At 40.8% G+C, this 22,629-nt stretch overlaps 1 protein-coding gene across 2 annotated transcripts; it reads right to left on the reverse strand.

The window, feature by feature from the left end:
* Nucleotides 1-396: 396 nt before the first annotated feature.
* Nucleotides 397-22,624, reverse strand: LOC5517072 (atrial natriuretic peptide receptor 1). 2 transcript variants are annotated; one of them, XM_048724877.1, is made up of 23 exons: nt 21,778-22,624; nt 19,180-19,264; nt 18,740-18,785; nt 17,688-18,269; nt 16,668-16,963; nt 16,261-16,396; nt 15,800-16,039; nt 14,667-14,745; nt 14,381-14,492; nt 14,062-14,130; nt 13,823-13,900; nt 13,381-13,485; nt 13,019-13,090; nt 12,755-12,917; nt 10,786-10,932; nt 10,438-10,612; nt 8,036-8,176; nt 7,266-7,389; nt 4,297-4,365; nt 3,141-3,315; nt 1,658-1,756; nt 865-956; nt 397-779 (listed from the first exon to the last, which is right to left on the reverse strand). In XM_048724877.1, exons 2-23 carry the CDS (start codon nt 19,213-19,215, stop codon nt 729-731), a joined length of 3,087 nt encoding a protein of 1,028 aa, XP_048580834.1. In that variant the 5' UTR covers nt 19,216-19,264; nt 21,778-22,624; the 3' UTR covers nt 397-728. The 2 variants fall into 2 exon arrangements, with proteins under 2 accessions (XP_048580834.1, XP_048580832.1); XM_048724875.1 differs by having other exon boundaries at nt 21,762-22,624.
* Between the last annotated feature and the right edge of the window lie 5 nt (nt 22,625-22,629).

Raw genomic sequence — 22,629 nt, forward strand, 5'->3', positions numbered from 1 at the left:
AAAAGAAGACACAACTTGCTTCTTATAAAATTTCTTTTGATTTTTTTCCTCCATATCAATAATCGAAAAATATATTGAAATCATGTAGACACGCTAGCGGTGGTTTCTAATGGATGCATAAAGAGTGGAATCGCTCGTCGAATAGCCGAAAGCTTCTTGGCGATTATAGGAAGCTTATTTTATTACTGGTATTTAGAGTTGATTTGTGCTATCTTTTTTTGCAATTTGTGGACAATAGATCAACAAAAATTCATACCCAGTGGTCCAATAAGTTCCCATCAATGCTGGTGAAAACAATTTTCGCAAATATTTTCTCAAGTTTTTTTGGGTAAAAGTAACATAAAGACAAGAAAAAAAAGGGACAGAAATTTGGGTACGGAAAAACTTCAAAGTTCATTTAATAACAGGGTTTTTATTCACAAAAAAGGCAATTTCATATCGATACATCTTGTTACACACAGATCGCAGATCCAAACGGTTACGTTAACGTCGACTTTCACAAACCCATTTTTATCTGAGTTGACAGTGCAAACGCAAAATACGAAATGGGCGAAATGTCTGAAATATGCAATGACTTGTGGCTGAAATGTGCTTATTTGTAATAATAATTCGTAAGTATAAGGTGTTTTTCAATAAACTCAAGTGATGCGTATCCTTATTTTTTTGCATTCTTCTATCATTTTAGTTTTCAAAGATTATCAAGGCACGAGCACGGATAGCTCGGTTTTTCAATCTTTGTCTTGCTCTCGTAAGAAGTACGTGGTGGTTATGCCAATTCCCTAGAAAGAGAAAGCCATAAAAAATAAAGCTCATTACAAGGCTCCAAAATGCTTTTCCTGTAGGATGCGCATGACATCGTCATACCTTGATCAGCATTTCGCCTCTAGTCTCGAGCATGAAGCCTCCAAGTGTTGTTAAAAGGCGGCACGTGGGGCTGCTGACGTGGATGCTCTGAGCTGCGAACATAGCAAACCCAGTCAAATGCAAAAGGGTACGGTACAAGGTACGGTTGTTCAAGTTGTTTAAGACGAGGGCAGTCTTAATAAACTCCGAGAAAGCAAAATTCAGCCGAGCACATTTAAATGGTTCTTTTAATCGTTTTTTTAACAAATTTAAGTGTTAGAGAATTACTTGCTCTCTTTTGGGTTTTTATTTTTCTATTTGATTCGCCTGAGCTATATAAGTTATATAATCTTCCAAAACAAGTGGTACTAAATAAATAATCCATACATATTCGCACATCCAAATGGTGTCGAATAAGGCCTATTTACACCTGCTTACGTAAAAAGGTAAAAAATGTTTAGAAATAAGTACGTTTGGCAGGAGCTGTATCTCATCATTCTATTAAACGAGACAACAACGTTCAGCCCTTTTTTTATTCGTAAACGAGTCAGAATTTTTCCTGGATCCACGCACCTGCATATTAAACTAGAATGGATTACCCAGTGTGGCCCACCCTCTACCCTCCCCTCCCCCCCCTCCCCCGTCCGATTATTCCTGTGGTCATCAGTTCATGGCTGTCTTGCATATAAGGTAAGAAACACACGAATGCCAGCAGATTCCATATAAGGTAAGAAACATACGAATGCCAGCAGATTCCATATAAGGTGAGAAACATACGAATGCCAGAAAATTCCATATAAGGTGAGAAACATACGAATGCCAGCAGATTCTAGATGCTTCACGATGTTCACCGTCTCGCCAAAGATGTCGTAGCGCGGTTTTTTCAAGCCGACGATCCCAGCCACACAAGGACCTACAAAGGGACAAACAAACAAACAAACAAACAAACAAAAAACGTTGGCCTCAGGATGTGAATGAGTCACAAATAAAACATTTAATACAAGTGAGGGCAGCTAATACAGGGCCGTAGCAGGGGTGGGGCACTGAGGGCATATATCCCCTCCCCTATATTTTCAAAACTTTTGAATTACAGGGAAATGACCAGTACGGGCGTGGCTGTTCCCCCCACCCCCCAATATTTTTTTAATGTTTCTGTATTGTGCCCCCAATATTTCGAGGCATACTATGGCCCTGTAATGGTCCCTAGATAAGTTTAACATCAGAGTGCTGGAGTTCCTTATATCACAACAAAACAAACTAAAATAATTAGCTCTTGTTAAAAAAAAATAGGTGATGTAGAAGTCATGCTGACGCCGCATTCGGCTTTGGGGGCTATGAGAAAAGAGCGTGAACCACAAATTATTCAAACTTATTTCCCGTTTTGGTAAGGACGCTTCAAATAACAATGTCTGCCGGACAAGAGCTAGGAAGAAACACTCTGTCCATAGGGTGTTTCAACGTAATAAATCAAAACAAACTAACGGGAAACCGTTAGTGATTTTATTTAACGAGCTACCCATTTGGATTGCATCCCCAAAGCAACAAAAAAAAAAACAAGTCTAAAACAACCTAACCGAAAAATGTGTATCATTGATTTACCACCGCGAGACTTCTGCATGATAAACAAGCTTAAAAACAAACTTACCGAAAACTATTACTGTGATTCTCCATTACGAGACTTAATTGACTGCATGCCCGAAAGCAGTCATCGTATGCCCGTAAGCTAAACAACCCGAGTTATAAGATGTAGATAAGACCACTGGAAAACCTTTCATTTATTCAACATAATCTTAACAATAATATGAAGAGAGGCTAGTCCAAAATCCGCATTCCAAGCTGCCTCAGTAGCCAATCGAAGGCGAGTGGGGGTGGGAGTGTTTTTCAAATCAAGCGTTTTTCTCTCGTTACGTATCTTTTTTATGGGCTAGATCTCCAAAACCAATTTATTTCTTCCCTAAAAGATTCATGATGCAAGTTTCATTTCCCATCTTTGCATTATTTCCTTCCTTCTAATGTTTGCGTGGTTGAATGGCGCCGTGGTTGAATGTTTTATTGACGTGTTCGTGCGAGATGTGATTACCCACAAAAGAAAGTGAAAAAAAAAGAATGTTGCTCTAAAAGTGCACTTGAATGGCATTGTACACCATATAAGGAATGAGATTGATGGCATTGTACACCTTATAAGTGTCTGCCCCCTCCCCCTACCCCACTTTCGAGCACTCTTTGATCCGCTTTTGCATTTGACAGACTCTAGCTTTCCTGTTCTTTAGCTGCCCTGTTTCGTTTCCGTGTTATACCTGTGTGTATGGCCATCCTGAATTCAAGCCTGGTATCTGGCAAGTGCTCAATTCTAAAGTCTGTGACGTAGTTCAATAGATGAAGAGACATGGCTGCAATTTCGCTTGCATGACGATTACCATTACGCTCAGGGAGACCGCTGACCACAAGACATGAGTCTCTAACCGTCTCAACCTGGAGATAACAAAAATAGCAACAGCGACGACAATGACAAAAACAACAACAACTTTTCAACCTTCTAACTTAATGCTTTGACTCGGCTTAGGTTGGGGCACGCTAATTACTATTGGAATTAAGTCATGTTTTCGAGCTCCTACGCACTTTAAATTCTGCAGGTACAAGGTCTACAAGGTCTACAGGTCTACAAGCAGGTACTCCAGGAACCTCTTTCGTTGTTTATGTAGTTCACTAATAGCTGTATTGCATTTGCGAGTAGCAAGCACGACGTTTGTTGTTGTTGTTGTTTTTTTTTTTTGCTCGAGAAAACACTTTTGAAATAAAATAAGCAGCGAGAGCAAATATAGTAAGTTTTCTGCAATCTGATTTCTCTGTGCGCCGCTAGCTTTAACCGGTTTTACCGGCTTTAACCGGTAAAAGTAGGAAATGTGTCTTCGTTTTGGGTGAAGCGCGCGCTTTTAATTCTTGCAGGAAAAAACGAGTAGTTACAGGTTTCGAATTCATAGCAAAATATGCAATGCGAGCCCCTCCTTCGAGCTTTGCCATAAGATAACCTTTGTTAATTGTTACATAATTCACATACGTTTCCTTCATATTACCCAGGTGCGACTTTTTGAAAGGATCGTCTAGTTGCCCAGCCTCGTTCTGGGCACTACTTTTCGGGTTGGCGGTAGCCCTGTATATGATATTCCAGCTCCAGCATTCCACACTCCCAATATTCAAACTTACGTACCTTATAGATGTCATAACGACCCATGATGGTATCGAACAAACTTACGCACCTTATAGATGTCATAACGACCCATGATGGTATCGAACAAACTTACGTACCTTATAGATGTCATAACGACCCATGATGGTATCAAACAAACTTACGCACCTTATAGATGTCATAACGACCCATGATGGTATCGAACAAGCTTGCGTACCTTATAGATGTCATAACGACCCATGATGGTATCGAACAAACTTACGCACCTTATAGATGTCATAACGACCCATGATGGTATCGAACAAACTGTAGACGTCATTCAATAGCTTTATAACCTGTATCATACAAAACACACATACATCAGAAATCATCAACACTGTATATTACACTTTATTTTTTAAAATAACCGTTTGTATAAAGAACGTCCAGCCTGAGATTTCACTAAATTTTAAAAACATGCCGAGGCTTAGATAGCAGAAAAAAATATTTTTAGTTCTGATACGTTAAAAAAAATTCAAAATCAAATTGTGCTCATACTATGAGTCATAGCAACAACCTTATATTACTGTTGATCATTAGTGTAATTCTCCCATTCTACGCTAAGTGTACACTTGAAGAATGAAAAATTGGGGAAAGGTTGTTTAATAACTATTATTTCAATCTTAATTTCATTTTTCGAAACAATGAAACCACATAAAAAAATTCTGAAATTTTAACAAATTCTCTTTTTGGGGTACGAGACATGCTTTTAAAATTAAAAAAAGGCACAACATAACATCAAGATTCTTGTTTTTTTTAATTGTTTTCTGATACCTGAATTAATAAAAAAATCATCAAGAAAGAATATTTTAATTTTTAAACTCTTTTTAACTTCTGTAATTGGGACTACAGGTTTTATGAATCCCCTCTTAACCTCGGGCAAATTCAAACGTATGGAACAATTACTTTTATTACATTTAAGAAAACAAGGCGTTTTAAAGTAACTCACATGGTAACGGAGGTTACTAGTAGAATGTCATTACAATTTAATATAGAAAAACGAACTATTGCCATCTTTAGAAGAGTGACTTTTGTAAGTATTTTAACAATATATCTATTGAAAGAAAAAAATAACATTTGAATGATTGAAAATATCAACTACTAAGAATTCATTGTAGGAAGTATATGCTCTGACCGGTCAACTGACTGAATGCAAATAACGAAAACGCAAGCAAAACCTGAAAGAGAACATAGAAATCTGCCTTAGAGGCATTTGATATCATTCTTAGAAATTCCGTTCTAAAAGAAAGACAAGAAAGTGGATAAATGTACATAAATTATTATACTTGGGAACAAGTCACCTCCGTTACTTCTTGCGTTACTGATCTTTAAACATTTAAAAAAAAATGAAATTTCCCATAAGTAACGAAAAACTAACTTGATTCGGATACTTCGATTTTTTGTGGTTAATTTGCAGTGCGCTAAAGCTTTGTCAAGGTTTCTCTTTTGTAGGGTTTTGAGTCGATACTTAGCTTGCACATGGAACTGAGCAAAACTAACAATTTCGTCAATGAAAAAATATTAAGTGTGCGCTGGGTATATACATTGATGCGCGGTATATAACTAGATTTGAGAATTAGGAACGTTATCCCAGTAAAGAGCCCAAATATCTCCTCTTTAAGGAGATAGACAAACTCTTTTGTGTGTTTATCTGCTTTACAATTTTAGTTACAATCGCATAAAGCCAAAATGCCGATATCTTCTACTGAAAACCTAAGAACATATTCAGCCTTAAAATGTCCCCAAAATAATAACGGCCCAGCCTCAATTGAAAATTAGACGTTCTTATAAAAAAAGACAAACAAATACAAACAAGAAAATCTTCTATTAAAAAACCTTCGAGCTTTTATCCCGACCATATATCTCAGAGCCGTGAGAATAAATAAATATTAAAATACTCTTTTCCTGAGGGGAATCTTTGGTTGGTTCGGGTTTATAGAATACGATACACAGCAAGGTGATCTCTGTTATGCAACTGGCTTCCTGTAGTTAATTCTCCGAGAGGAAATAATACTCAGATTTAATCGCGTGCCACATAAATTGTGTTTTCGCTATACATGACGCTAAGTCAGTCCTGTTATTTTTAGCCTATCGGAAGTACTTTCGAAAAAGCGTGGTAAATGTGTTGATAATCGGTTAGAAGAGTGGGCATACTAGATGTTTTGTGTTCAGCATGTGAGTGTTTTTCCGTCATTCGTTTGTATTGAACAGTAACAACAACAAAAATACTTTTTTTATACTCAAACTGAAAACAATATAGAGGTTACACATTCAACACATTAAACGGTAAAAAAAAAAATGAATAAACAGGGAGAGTATTTTCTTTCATATTCCAGATTCAAACGCATTAATGTTCGTCAGTATAGCTCATCTTTTCTTTGTTAACTATCATCTACATTTGTTATGTAATATACTGACGGTAGATAAGTCCAGGAAGCACACCCTCCCCCCCTCTCCGATCAATATTCGGCTTGTTGTGATAATTATATGTGACTGACATGGAATTCTTTGTAAAAGGATCTTGTTTCCGTCAGGGTTTTATATTTAACGTTTTAGAGTTTTAGAAAATGTCAATCAATAATGTTGATATTAAGCACATTCCTTGTATAAGCGCCTAGCCTAGGCATAATTAGATCCCCGGGGTTTATTCGAGAAATTGCGCTAGTGTCGTAGAGTCGTGAATTTAGGATGGGCGACCCCAATAAGATATATTTGAGGCCTCTCTGTCCTGAACAGGGTAAATAATTTTAAGCAAGACTGTCCTAAACAGGTTACCGATTTGGTTGCCTTGCTAAAACTCGTAACCGCTGATCCCGCTGCCGATCTGATTGCCTTGCTTGCTCTCACGTGCTAACAGGGTCCTAAAATCAAGGGTGTTCTCCTAAACAGGGTATGGTTTTTAAGAATTTTTGTCCTAAACAGGGTCAGGTTTCAAAACCCCCAGCGGCACCCCTATACCAAAACATAGGCTGAGACCCCCCCCTCCCCCCCCCCGGGAGTCTTTCATTCACGTATGTATCTTTTGGGACGTAGAGGTTACAAGTTTTTTAGGGGAAAGGGGAAAGAAAATGTTTAGATGACTCCACTACACAAGCATGATACTCTATAACTAGTACTTATACCCTGGTTCAAAAGGGACCTATCACCGATACATATGGTACCCCATACACACCCCACCTTTCAAATGTGCTCTGACCTGCATTGGCTCACTTAAGGCTGCAATGACCGTAAAGTCCACGATGTCGCAGTAAAAGACTGTAACTTCCGAGAAGCTCTCTGCCTTCAGGGGAAGGCCGGCCTTTAGCTGATCCGCTATAAGCCTGGAGAAGATATCAGTAAGAGGTTAATAATAGAAACATAAAGAGGTCAATAATAGGAGCACTATAAGAGGTCAATAATAGGAACAGTAAGAGGTCAATAATAGGAACATTAAGAGGTCAATAATAGGAACAGTAAGAGGTCAATAATAGGAACAGTAAAAGTTCAATAATAGGAACAGTAAGAGGTCAATAATAGGAACAGTAAGAGGTCAATAATAGGAACAGTAAGAGGTCAATAATAGAAACAGTAAGAGGTCAATAATAGAAACAGTAAAAGGTCAATAATAGGAACAGCAAGAGGTCAATAATAGGGACAGTAAGAGGTCAATAATAGGAACAGTAAGAACAGTAAGCTTATTCGAGGTCGCCATCGCAAAGTTCTCGGAATTCTAAAAAAAAATTTAGATTAAAAAATCCAATAAATCCAAAGCAAATGAAATCCCAGTTGGAAGTTTGGGATTTAAATATGGCTTCTTTTTACAATTCATTAGCTGATATGTCTTCTATGAACAATCTGCACCGTTGAAGCGTCATTTCAAGGACGTCGCACGGCCTGTATTCAAGTCCTGCGTCTGAGCCAGCGCCGTCTATGCCGGTGTGACGTCAACATGTGTGAATACGGAAAGGAACAGTCTTTTTCACATACCTTGGCAGCATCCTATACAACAACTCATCTGTTTTGCTCTTCTCTGTCTCAAGCTGACGGGTTCGCTCCTTGACGAGTGACTCGAGGTCAGTTGTGTACTTCTCCATCATCGATACCATGTTATCGACAATGTTGGACACTCTTGAAGAATAACGAGTTGAATGACAAGTAAAGAAGGGATTCGAGAAAAAGTTAAAAGGATTGGCTTGGGGGGGGGGGTGATGAATTGCATATCAAACATATTCCCCACGGATAGTGTCCTTCGTATGCATTGCCTTATATGGGCATTGATGCCCATATTTAGAAGAGCTAAAGTTTACCCGCTCCCTGATCTCCAGAAAACATGGTGAAAAATGCTGATTCCTTTCAATTTGAGACTCGAGGCAAAAATGTGTCAAAAAAACTTTATCGCTTGGTCAAATCTTTATCACACAAGTCTTGAAAAGCCCTTAGACCCAGGCCTCCAAGAGATTGGCCGAGCGAGATTTAAGGTCACCCAAATATTGATATGGGATAGAATAGGAGAAGTTAAAAGGATTGGCTTGGGGGGGGGGGGGGGGTGATGAATTGGATAGAATAGGAGAAGTTAAAAGGATTGGCTTGTGGGGGGGTGGGGGTGATGAATTGGATAGAATAGGAGAAGTTAAAAGGATTGGCTTGGGGGGGGGGGGTGATGAATTGGATAGAATAGGAGAAGTTAAAAGGATTGGCTTGTGGGGGGGTGATGAATTGGATAGAATAGGAGAAGTTAAAAGGATTGGCTTGGGGGGGGGGGTGATGAATTGGATAGAATAGGAGAAGTTAAAAGGATTGGCTTGTGGGGGGGGGTGATGAATTGGATAGAATAGGAGAAGTTAAAAGGATTGGCTTGTGGGGGGGGGGGTGATGAATTGGATAGAATAGGAGAAGTTAAAAGGATTGGCTTGGGGGGGGGGGGTGATGAAATGGATAGAATAGGAGAAGTTAAAAGGATTGGCTTGGGGGGGTGATGAATTGGATAGAATAGGAGAAGTTAAAAGGATTGGCTTGGGGGGGGGGGTGATGAATTGGATAGAATAGGAGAAGTTAAAAGGATTGGCTTGGGGGGAGGGGTGATGAATTGGATAGAATAGGAGAAGTTAAAAGGATTGGCTTGGGGGGGGGGGGTGATGAATTGGATATAATAGGAGAAGTTAAAAGGATTGGCTTGGGGGGGGTGATGAATTGGATAGAATAGGAGAAGTTAAAAGGATTGGCTTGGGGGGGTGATGAATTGTATAGAATAGGAGAAGTTAAAAGGATTGGCTTGGGGGGGGGTGATGAATTGGATAGAATAGGAGAAGTTAAAAGGATTGGCTTGGGGGGGTGATGAATTGGATAGAATAGGAGAAGTTAAAAGGATTGGCTTGGGGGGGTGATGAATTGGATAGAATAGGAGAAGTTAAAAGGATTGGCTTGTGTGTGTGTGTGTGTGTGGGGGAGGGGGGGTGATGAATTGGATAGAATAGGAGAAGTTAAAAGGATTGGCTTGGAGGGGGGGGTGATGAATTGGATAGAATAGGAGAAGTTAAAAGGATTGGCTTGGGGGGGGGGTGATGAATTGGGTAGAATAGGAGAAGTTAAAAGGATTGGCTTGGGGGGGGGGGTGATGAATTGGATAGAATAGGAGAAGTTAAAAGGATTGGCTTGGGGGGGGGGGGTGATGAATTGGATAGAATAGGAGAAGTTAAAAGGATTGGCTTGGGGGGGGGTGTGATGAATTGGATAGAATAGGAGAAGTTAAAAGGATTGGCTTGGAGGGGGGGGGGGTGATGAATTGGATAGAATAGGAGAAGTTAAAAGGATTGGCTTGGGGGGGGTGATGAATTGGATAGAATAGGAGAAGTTAAAAGGATTGGCTTGGGGGGGGGGGGTGATGAATTGGATAGAATAGGAGAAGTTAAAAGGATTGGCTTGGGGGGGGTGATGAATTGGATAGAATAGGAGAAGTTAAAAGGATTGGCTTGGGGGGGGGCAATCATAGGTATCACATGGAAAACGCATAGTATTTAAAGATTCCTTAAGAAACATGAGTTGGGCGCCGAGGGGGTGCGCGCGCACCCTGCGTACACGACCGATGCGCCCTGTGTACCCCCTGTGTACGCGCCTGGTAAAGGCGGTAAGGAATATAACATTATGGTAAATACTGACTGCAGTATGAAGCCGTAACGTTCTGAAACTGAAAAGCAAACGGACGAGAAAGGAAAAGTACAGTATGATAATATAAAAAAGCTCAAACAAAATATTACTTTTCGAAGGAAGGCAAACGGAAGTTCAATTTTTAATCTATAATAAAGTCTTTAGAGAAAAAAATAAAGAAAACTTAAAGGTTTACTGAAATAAAAGAAATGTCGCCATTAGCTTGAGGTGCAGCCTGTACTCACTTGCCATTGTTCATCTTCTTGAGAATTTTTAGCACTCCACTAAATGTTGGTCGCCTTTCAGGAACCTCATCCCAACAGATGTCCATAAGCTCACGGTAGGCTGACGGAGCGCTGTCAGGTGGGACCTGGGGACGACAGTAAGGGGTCATGCCCTTACGCACGTGATAGACTACCTCTAAAGTGAGAAAAACACGTGAACATGAGTTGGTACGCAAGTGATAGATTTAGATTTTATCTTGACTAAGACTCATGTGATAAACCGATTCAGAGTGCAAAAAAACGACATTCATGCCTTTAAAACGCGTATCAAAGCCTCTTCCATGTAATAAAAAACACACGTAAATGTACCTTTTGGACTGAGAAGCAAGGTAGAGAAAGGGGCTTCTCTTAGGGCAATCTCCTGTAGAATGATTCCATACGCGTAACAGTCTGCAGAAGGCGAAGATACGCGTCCGTGGGACTCACGCAAGAGTTCAGGCGCGGTCCAAAGAAGCTCTGTAACAATTAAATGTATTGTCAAATAAAGACCTTGTGCAGCTAAGAATCAACTGGAAAGCAAAGTGTATTTAGTAAGCTTATCCTTAGCATAAGCTTTATAGCATAATACTCCAGGCACCCCCCTTAACGTGTGGGATGGGTAGCTCTCTAGGCACCCCCTTAACATGTGAGAAGGGTAGCTCACTAGGCACCCCCTTAACGTGTGGGATGGGTAGCTCTCCAGGCACCCCATTAACGTGTGGAATGGGTAGATCTCTAGGTATCCCCCCTTCACGTGTGGGGTGGGTAGCTCTCTAGGCACGTGTGGGATGGGTAGCTCTCTAGGCACCCCCCTTAAAGTGTGGGATGGGTAGCTCTCTAGGCACCACCTTAACGTGTGGGATGGGTAGCTCTCTAGGCACCCCTTAACGTGTGGGATGGGTAGCTCTCCAGGCACCCCCCTTAACGTGTGGAATGGGTAGCTCTCTAGGCACCCCCTTAACGTGTGGAATGGGTAGCTCTCCAGGCACCCCCCTTATCGTGTGAAATGGGTAGCTCTCTAGGAATCCCCCTTAACGTGTGGAATGGGTAGCTCTCTAGGCACCCCCCTTAACGTGTGGAATGGGTAGCTCTCTAGGCACTCCCTTAACGTGTGGAATGGGTAGATCTCTAGGCGCCCCCTTAACGTGTGGAATGGGTAGCTCTCTAGGCACCCCCTTAACGTGTGGAATGGGTAGATCTCTAGGCGCCCCCTTAACGTGTGGAATGGGTAGCTCTCTAGGCGCCCCCTTAACGTGTGGAATGGGTAGCTCTCTAGGCACCCCCTTAACGTGTGGAATGGGTAGATCTCTAGGCACCCCTCTTAAAGTGTGGGATGGGTAGCTCTCTAGGCACCCCCTTAACGTGTGGGATGGGTAGCTCTCTAGGCACTCCTTTAAAGTGTGGGATGGGTAGCTCTCCAGGCACCCCCTTAACGTGTGGAATGGGTAGCTCTCTAGGCACCCCCCTTATCGTGTGAAATGGGTAGCTCTCTAGGAATCCCCCTTAACGTGTGGGATGGGTAGCTCTCTAGGCACCCCCCTTAACGTGTGGGATGGGTAGCTCTCCAGGCACCCCCCTTAACGTGTGGGATGGGTAGCTCTCTAGGCACCCCCCTAAACGTGTGGGATGGGTAGCTCTCTAGGCACCCCCCTTAACGTGTGGAATGGGTAGCTCTCTAGGCACCCCCCTTAACGTGTGGAATGGGTAGCTCTCTAGGCACCCCCCTTAACGTGTGGGATGGGTAGCTCTCTAGGCACCCCTCTTAAAGTGTGGGATGGATAGCTCTCTAGGCACCCCCTTAACGTGTGGGATGGGTAGCTCTCTAGGCACCCCCCTTAACGTGTGGGATGGGTAGCTCTTTAGGCAACCCCTTAACGTGTGGGATGGGTAGCTCTCTAGGCACCCCCTTAACGTGTGGGATGGGTAGCTCTCTAGGCACCCCCCTTAACGTGTGGAATGGGTAGCTCTACAGGCACCCCCCTTAACGTGTGGGATGGGTAGCTCTTTAGGCAACCCCTTAACGTGTGGGATGGGTAGCTCTCTAGGCACCCCCTTAACGTGTGGGATGGGTAGCTCTCTAGGCACCCCCCTTAACGTGTGGAATGGGTAGCTCTCCAGGCACCCCCCTTAACGTGTGGGATGGGTAGCTCTCTAGGCACCCCCTTAATGTGTGGGATGGGTAGCTCTCCATGCACCCCCCTTAACGTGTGGGATGGGTAGCTCTCTAGGCGCCCCCTTAACGTGTGGGATGGGTAGCTCCCTAGGCACCTCCTTATTGTGTGGGATGGGTGGTGATTACCTGAATATGCCTTCCCATCCTGCCCCAGGTCGTTCTGGGATTGCCTTATGCTCCCGAGTCCATAATCAGCGATTTTACAAATCCAGTAGCTGTCAACAACGACGTTCTTAGATTTGAGTCGGCCGTGAGGGCCAATGGCGCTCTTGTGGATTTCTTCCATACCCTAAATTACCCCAAAATGCAATACCAATTACAAAACACACTTATATGCAAAGACATACATTTGTTTCATGATCCGTAACTTAAAAAAAAAACATTTGTTACCCGTGCAATATCCATGGCGAAAGACATCTTGAATGTCCAATCCAGTTTCAGGTTATCATCCAAAAGAATATCCTGAAATAAATAAATAAATAGGAATGTATTTTTCTATCCCTTAGGGGCTCACAATCTACTTCTTTTGTTATCAAAATTTTCTGTGACCGCCTTCATTATGAGCATGTTACCTAAGGACAGTATATTCCAGGCTTACCTGCAAGCTTCCCTTGGCGCAGAATTCGTTGACGATACAGACGGTGAGTATGTTACCTAAAGGACTTGCAGGCTTACCTGCAAGCTTCCCTTGGCGCAGAATTCGTTGACGATACAGACGGTGAGTATGTTATTTAAAGGACTTGCAGGCTTACCTGCAAGCTTCCCTTGGCGCAGAATTCGTTGACGATACAGACGGTGAGTGGCTCTACACACACACCTACGCATGGGTTGACATTAACATGTCTCAGCTCACACGCCTAAGGAAAGAACGACTCACAAATTACACCACATTAACATGTCTCAGCTCACACGCCTAAGGAAAGAACGACTCACAAATTACACCCTGTCACCCTATACAATCCTCTCTATAAGCTGTTTCTGACAGCATGATTTAGTCGTACGCGGATTGCCCGGGCGCAACACCTCTAAAACTCGAGTCAAAGAGTGTAAATCAACCTATTACTGTGCTCGCTACGACGTTCGGTGTGTAATTCAGGGCCAAGACCTGTCGTAGGCAGGTCGCATACGTCTAAATCGTGCTAAATCAGCCTTTAGAATACAACAAATAAAGGTGAAGAAGTCGGTCATGCGTACCACTCTTATGTCATTCTTGCACTGGCAAGTCACGTTAATCGCATCGTTCGATGATCTCTTGATGAATACTTTCTTTCCCTTATTGCCATGGATAAATTTGGTTTAAAAATATTATATTATTCTGGAACGATATATTACATAGTACATCAAACACACAATATTTGTTTATATAACAAGCAAATTCACGCACGCATACAACACACTAGTGTAGTTAACAATTGCATTTACGCACATATCACCTTATAAACTCCGATCCTGAATCTGCCCTGTGCAGTACTTTTGCGAGAGAACAATGAAGTATCATCAAGCTGGATACGTCAATAAAACATTTTTTTTAAATAACTTTAATTAAATATAGTCATTAAGAAAAGGAGGAATATCATAGTCAAGCAGATACAATAGCACATTCATGTTTCCTGAAAATAAAAAAAGAACACATTACAACAAGAAATAAGGTTAGATTTGACGCCCAGTTATTATGTCTTTACGGGATGCCCTTATAAGGCATCAATAAACGCGATGCCTCTATAAGAAGGTTTTGCATACGTGATCATCTACCTGGCTCACTCGACTCCGATTGATCTCTTCCGGTTCATGTTCTTGGCTTGGCGCTATGGCCTTATATGGTATTACCCATTGCATATAGGTGCACTCTTGGTCTTGTCGCCTCCTTGACCAATATCATTGGAAACAACAAACAATACTTTAATCATTGGCATTTTTAATTAGTTGAAGATAATATAATTATGATAATATAAGTAATGGTAATAGTAATAATGATGATGATGGTGGTGGTGGTGGTGGTGGTGATGATGATGATGGTGATGATGATGATGGTATTTACCTCAGGAACACAGCAACTCCCACCAGCACAACGAGACAAATGCAAGCTCCGAGGACCGCGAAAATAATCAACTGGGTTTCTGCAGCACAAAAATAAACGATTTGATGACTCTAAAATCGATAAGGTAACTTAGAATGTGATGGGTTTTTTTTATTTCACTTCGACCAAACAGTTGTACTTATGTTGCTATCTATCGAGAATTTGTGTATGAAGAAAAATACATTTCACATTTTCACCAGGCACGACAGGCTTCTTTTGAGATAGCTTTATTTGTCTCTCTTCAGGTGCAATTGTACAAGGAGCGTCCGCCTATTTATGTTGGCTTAACAAGAATTTTTGCACACGGCGACATGCACTTGCGAGTTCATTACGTTTGTTTAATGAGCATTCACTTTAACGTCATAATATAACTCTCTGCAGAGGTTGCAGCTTTTGGCTCTATTGTCGTATGCGGGGGCACGTGCCAGGACGCTCCAGCTAATCGAGTAGGGTTTTTTTAGCGTCTTTAAGTGCCCAAATGTGTTTACTTAATGCCGTTGCGTGTTTCTTTCCTTCGTTATTAAAAGACGTGGTGTGGTTGTTGTACCTGGTTTTAAAACTATCAGCGGTGAGTCCCGCATACGTGGCAACGCTACCTTCGCTAGTTACTTTAGCTTGGTATACAACGCTTATTGTGAGGCACTGGCCGTTAAGCGGGCATTGATCTTTTTTTTGCAATTACAGGATTTTTCGAGATCTGGGAGTGGCCCGTCTAAGACCGCTTTATTATGCGCGCTTGTTTTATTAGCAAGTTTAGGCATACATGAATAGTTGATTTTAAGATTGTTTCGGTTAAGTATTTTTCTTTATACACCAATTCTCGATAGTTAGCTTCCCATCCAGGCTAAGCACTGTTAGGCTAGTACGGAATACACAGAACCATAGATTATGTTGCTATTTTCATACCATCCACTCGACCTCACCTCACCCCGCTCCCTTCGTCCCACACTTCGTATCAACACTCAACTGTACTCACCTAAAATATCTCATTACTTCGATTTAATGGAACCCTTTTAACTCGAACCCTCAAGGGGAACAGAGAGAGTTTATCAGAGGAAATTCGGGTTATAGGGGTTTCACTATATATTTCGTACCATCGCTGCTTTTCCCATCCGGAGTTTTGTTGATACAGAACGAGCCATCGAATCCGCAAGGCGGTACACTCAGGGGGACTGTCCGACCTTGTCCGGGCCACTCAATGCCGTTAAGCCCATCCACAGTTTTCTGAGACAAGCTGTCATTCATGATTAGCTTATATGATCCATTCACGATATTTCCAACTGCAAACAGAGGCACTCTGGTGCCATTTATCATACGGACTTTCCCGGATTCACCTACAATTACAACAAGAAAAACAGTACGGGCAATACAATGCATACCTCATTGACGGAGGGTATATTCATTCTGAGTGATGATTGAGCAAATGGTCACATAAAAAATAAATTTCTAGAAAAATATTAATTTTGTATGGAGGCGTGTATATTTCATATCGCGTAAACCAATATGAGTATCTTTCCTTAGAGAGGCATGTTATCACGTAATAGTAGTTGCCTACCTTGGAACTGTCTATTGAACATGCGCTGTACGGTGGCTGAGGTATTCGTGACGTCATATCCGTCTGCAATAGTGTCATTCAGGGCCAGTGCAGCGAGCCATATGGCGTCATACAAGAACGCTGCGTACCACGACGGCTAAAATCGTGCATATGGCATATAAGGGATAGTAAGTAGTAAACCCTTGTACAATGGATTACCGGAAAGAACATCGGTCACCAAGAACAACGAATGAGGCGATCAAAAACAGCGGACAGCCAAGATTTCTCGTTGGCAAAATGGTGGACTATCGAACACTGAAATTCAGTTTTAGAAGACCACTGGCTACGGTCCTTTTAAAAGCAATTTAACATTTGCCCGCGAAAAGAGCGGCAAATTTCAGATTTACCGTAAGTAATCATATTCCTACCTTAGCATTCAAATACTGTCTCACTTCCGGTACGAGGGCACTTCCCATCGCTCTGTACCTAGCCTTGAAGTCCTCAGACAGGAGGGGTCTATCCACGCTCAGGTCCACGATACCGTTCAGGTCCTGAGAGAATTGGGACCCAGGTCCATCGTTCCCAGTCCACCGTCCGTTTGAGTAGAAGACGTCCGTGTTGAGATCAATAGTAACAAAGGCGTGGTCACCATTTGTCATACCCAGGTTCTTGGCCGCGCGCATGATGTCCGTGACCTGATTGACGTAGCAGAGAAGAAGGAAGACTGGGGAAGAGACGGAGGAAGATATAATCAAGAAAATTGAAAGGTACCGTAATTTATAGAATTATCGCCGCGGCACATGTCCAAGGCAAGCGGAGGCGCTTATTTCAAAATCCGTTTTATCTATGAATAAAAAAGTAACAAAACAAGCATTTAAAAAGTCGGCAGGTAGTCAGTCGTACATAACAATATAAAGAACATATTTCTGCAAAAAATGTTTTTGCCAAGAACCGTAACCTTAAGCGCAGCACGTTTAGACGAGGAGCTAATCCAGAGGAGACGCTTATAAGAGGGAGACGCTTATTACTCGAGCATTTTCGGTAATCCATTATCGAATCAGGTCAACATAAAGGATACATTATCGAGTAAGCAAAGGGAGTTCCTTAGTTGTTGGAAAAGAACGCATCCGATCCAAGATTGTGGAAACAAACACCTTTTTGCAAAAATACGTATTCATGGTTATATTTAGACATTTAAAGACGAAGCGCTGCCAGTTTCGCCGTCCATAAAGCCATGTTCGGGTACCAATAGGGCGTCTCTTCTTTCCCGCCCCCTACCCCCCCCCCCCCCCCTCCGGCGGCTTTGTTCCGCCTCGTTCTCGCGCCAGTGACCTTGACGCCCTGGGTTTCCGAGGCAATACATGCATATGCAGAACGGGAACCAAAAACTCACTTTATAACCTTCAGGCTTACGATATTTTCTGAACTCATAATTCAATATTTCTTACCTCTTGCATTTTCTCTTCCTCTTCGTAGAATCTCGTCAAACCTCGTTGTTTGCGGGTCGTGTTCTTCGTACACCGTAACATTCACTAGCGGACTGATAAGCGCGCGGATTTTCTGAGCCATCGCCTTCCATTCCACCTCCGTCGATGTCAAAATTCCACAAACTGTCCAATTAAAAGCGCTCATTAACCGCGCGACAAACGCCGGCGTGTACTGCTGATTTCGCCGCCCGTACGCTGTAACCGTCGCAAACGTCGAGAAAACCGTCTTATCAATAAACGCTGCAGACGAGGCCGCATACGTAATGATCGGTTTATTCCAGATCTTCGCTAAGGTCGCCACAGGCTGAGCAGTCAATGAACATCCGGGTCCGATAATGAAGTCCAGTCCTTCAAACGCAACCATTCCGCGAAGTCCTTTTTCTGCGACGCATGCGCTGTCGTGGATAGAGTACGTCAGGTTGAAAGCTGGCAACAGTGTGATGTCATTGTTTATGTCTTGTATGCTCAATGGGGCGGCTGCTGCTATCCGCGTTCCTATTGGCCAGCGGCCTGTCATTGGCAACAAAATACCCACTTTGATTTCTGCAAAAAGGGAAACACATGCCAAAAAACACAGCGCCAAGTGTGTGACAATTCTTGTTTAATAATAAACCAAAAACTGGTACTCGCCCAAATATTCGTCTAAATATTCGACTATTTTTGTGTGGACCATTTTAGTATTTTGGTACGAGGTCAAGACGATATCATTACGTTTATGCTGTTTTAGATACATATATCAGTAGTAATAATGAAATTATAATAAAAATAATAATAAAACTTTTGAATCGTTACTAAAATGAAACCATTATTTTGAAAGAAAAGGATCACTACCATTTGGTATAGATAGCATAGATAAGTATAGAATTGAGCTTAAAAGGCGGCCTTTAAACCAGGTTCTTATATGCGGTTTATATATGTTTCCCTGGCACGTATCGTAGCACTATTCAGTGAGCGGCAAAAACAAAAAACATAAATCGGTTAATGAATAATGATAAATGCTTCAAGAACACTACCTTTTCCAGTAACCAACGGCAGGAACGTCACCACCACACATAATGCCTGGAATATAAATTATCCCTCTTAGAAAATAAAAATCATTTTCAAGGGATTGCAATAACGCACCCGTAAATTGCAGTAAAAATTATGGCAGGGTGAATAATAATTTTTTTGAGGTTTGCAGAATATGCAAAATTTACAACTTTATCATTCTAGGATAAAAAACATTACAAAAATGTATGTTATTATTATTTATCTTAACTATAAAAACGTTCCCCGGGGGTTTTAGGAGCGCTTTCGCGACTGACAAACGCGGACTTCTGCAAATGAGACTCATGGTCTTCTAGACGTAAGGTATCGTACAATAGCCATCTGGTTAATCACCGATAGTTACTACTTCTTGTAGTGTTTGTAGAAACGTATATTTGTACTTGATGATTTCCTATATAATACATACCCTTATTAGCTGTACTTGGAAGAAACAAACTTTCATGGTCTTAGGAAGACTTTGTGGTTCGTCTCATTTCTATATTCGCGGTAATCTTCGAATTAGAAAAGAAAATTCCGTTTAACAGTCAATAATTTGCATTGACGAGCTTTGTGCTTTCCTATTCCTAAATTCGTAATAAATTACCGTGATTAATTTTTCAAAAGAATAAGAGCCCTATATGAAATAAAAGACCCAATTTATTTTCAAAAGGAGTGGTTATCATAAACGATATGTTGTATTCCCTCTCTCTAATTTTGTTAAAGTTTGTTTCGGGTCATTATATTATATTTTTCAACTTTTCTTGTCATCCCCTCACGGGTGATATCACCAGATTAAACCCATCCCGCTAGCAATCTAATCAAAGTCTTCATTCATGGTGTTTCTTTTCTTAATTCTTACCGTTTTCTTTTTTAAAAAAAGGGGAAAAAAGAACGGGGAAAAAACTCGCTTGATACTAAAAACAAAATACTCGATATTTGATTAAAACAGAAATTGTAATTCGCGCTTCGATGACAATTTGTGATGACATCACTAGCACCTATTGATATTTGCAAGTATGATATTATGTTTATTTACTAAGTAGTCTCTTTAAAGCCCTCAGAGTAACACCTGGAAATTGAGAACTGAAGACCTTTTTGCCAAAAAGTGACGGGGTCAGTGTGCGGAATACGGAGAAAGTTAAACAGACATCTAACATATTTTGCTACACTCTTTTAGAATTAAAAGGTTTTTTTTACCAACATACTCCATCCTCGCAAACTCAGGGTTATTTTTCTGTAGCGTTTGATTTGCGAGTGAAACATTAGGGAAAAATACTCCCGGGTCTCCTGAATGAACAAACCTTTCTTTGATAAAATAGCGACATGCATTGGCAATTTCCCTAGCAATGACATCTCGCAGCTAGATAAACCTCTATAAAATAATAGTTCTTTTTGGACAGTAAGATGTTTTTAAAGAAGCATGTTTAAAGAAGGCCAATCGCGCCGCCATTTCATGTTCCCGCACAATGCCGTGTCACATAAAGCATCCATTCATCGGCTAATTCAAGCGACTAACCGGGATATTCAATATCGTCGATTACGTGTAAATTCGTAAATCGTTATTTTGAAGTGGTTTTCTTGCGAATAAACCGAATGTACTTTTTGTTAAAAACATTAACAAAGGAGTGGTTGTCGACATTTTCTAAAAGCATTTTAGCTTGAAATTACAAGAAGAAATTGAACTAATAGACACTTAAAAAATGCAATGCAAACTATCACAAATATTATGCTTGTTTTAGTCCAGCCAGTTAGGGGCGGACCATTAGAAAAATGAGGGGGTGGGGGGTGGGGAGGTTTTAGTCGTGTGTGTTTTGTCGTTTTTTTTTTGTTGCTTCCCCCCCCCCCCCCCCCCCCTCTAACTATTCTATTGTCCGTCCCTTCGCCTCTCCTATTAGTTGCTGTCTAAGAAAGAAAAATACGTACACGGAACATTCTGCTGTTGTTGTTCTTGTGTGATTCCTTCCTGTTTGATGATTAAGGTATCTATCCCTTCCATGCACGTTTTGTTATTGCTCATACCCCCGTACACTAGGACTCTAATTGCCCACGAAAATAAGCAGCTGAAAAGCGATTTGCTAATATGCCAATAAGACACAAATTCGTGTTTTTCTTCATGTTTTATGACCAAAGAAGCTAATCGACTAAATGAACTAAAGTCTTACAAAGAAGAACATCTGCAAAAAATGCTCCTTGAAGAGTCTGGATCTTATCATCCATGGCTTCTATCAGTGAACTCGTGTGTTGTCATGATATACAAATGAAAGCAAAAGAAAGCAATATATCGCTCTCATTTCCGTCGACGACGTTTTGGATCGTTTTTGTAAAAATAAAAAGGTAATGATACATAATGTTATTAAAACAGAATAATATGATAACTTGTAATTTTTCCATGTTTAAGCCAATTTTGAAAAGTCACGAATATACTTCTGCGGGTTTTATTAAACTGTTATTTACTACACGTTAAATGAATTGAAACCGGAGTGACCAGAAACTCTCTGTTGCTGTCAATATTATATCACTGATGCAATAATTACCTTCCTACAGTTATTGCCATGGTAGACACAGTCAAATGATTGATGGGGCACTGGAATGACTGTGTTCATAGGAAATTTCACAAGGATTTTTTTGTATTTCATTCAAATGTGATTTCAACTTCATAATGAAAAATCAACACCAAAATTGACAATATCAGCTCTTACGTCTCCTGTTCTTGAAAACTCCTTCAGATAGCCAGGAAAACGAAGACATTCGGAAAAGAATAAAGTTATCACAGAAAAAAAAGCGACTGCCTTGTTTGGTGACAATGATGTTTCAAATGTATTCGATCGTCTTTCATTTGAAACGAAAGTTATTAATTAAATCACATTTGCAAATTTTATTTTAAGCAACTTTTTCTCAAGATTTTTTTTTACATTTTACTTTTGCACAATTTCAAGACTCATAGCAAAACACGGAAAAGCAAGCATTGAAAACCATATTCAAAGACTACAAAAGTTTACCTTGACTTACCTTTAACACATCTTACCATTCATCGCGACTTGCTTCGCTCCTTGTAATTTGTTGATATAGCGGGAACCTCGAACTCGATACGCAACGGTGTAAAATCACATATTGTATATCTGATCACGAGACGTTTAGTAAGAAAAGTAAAATGCATAATATTCTTATAACGCCCCCAAAATAAAGAAAAGATCATCTATTCTGATTGGTCTGAAAACAAATTAGGCGACAACCAGAAACGGATGGATATTACAGTGCTTTGATTGGTCGAGAGAAAATATTGTATTTACTTTCATTAACAAGAAAATTTCTAAAGATTCGAATCAAAGTTAAGCTTTATTGGCATGTTAAAAAGTAAAAACAGATTGTTCAGTTTTGTGGAAGCCAGCTCGGCTAAAAATACTCGGGGTCAGGAAATATTCTAGAAGGGAGAACAACGATATAATACAACCACGTTATATAATGATACAATAAAACATACACTGGGGCAAAATACGTGTTGATACGACAAGCGCTTCGGGAAACAAAGTGACGACCAAGGAACAATAAACATATAGCAATAGACTAGGGCTTACGTTCGGTCAGAAAAACCCCACGTTGTGAAGTAATTTGTTGAGCAAGTGAGGCGTTTAAAAATACCCAATGGACTCCAAGAACTACAACGGTTAGATAATCCATGACAATGGAGCCCTTGGGCTGTCAGATCAGCTTTTCACTCTTATTAATCAAATAAAATGAAAGTGTAAGGAAGCTTCCCTGAGGCGCGGAATCATAAAGACGAATTTTTTGGTTGTAAATATTTTTGTGGAAAGTTTCAAAGATGCAGGTTGTTTGATGTGATAAAAAAATTTGCATATTTGGAATGGATATATTAGGG

Source organism: Nematostella vectensis, chromosome 3 (assembly GCF_932526225.1).
Source record: "Nematostella vectensis chromosome 3, jaNemVect1.1, whole genome shotgun sequence".
Taxonomy (NCBI): Eukaryota; Metazoa; Cnidaria; class Anthozoa; order Actiniaria; family Edwardsiidae; genus Nematostella; species Nematostella vectensis.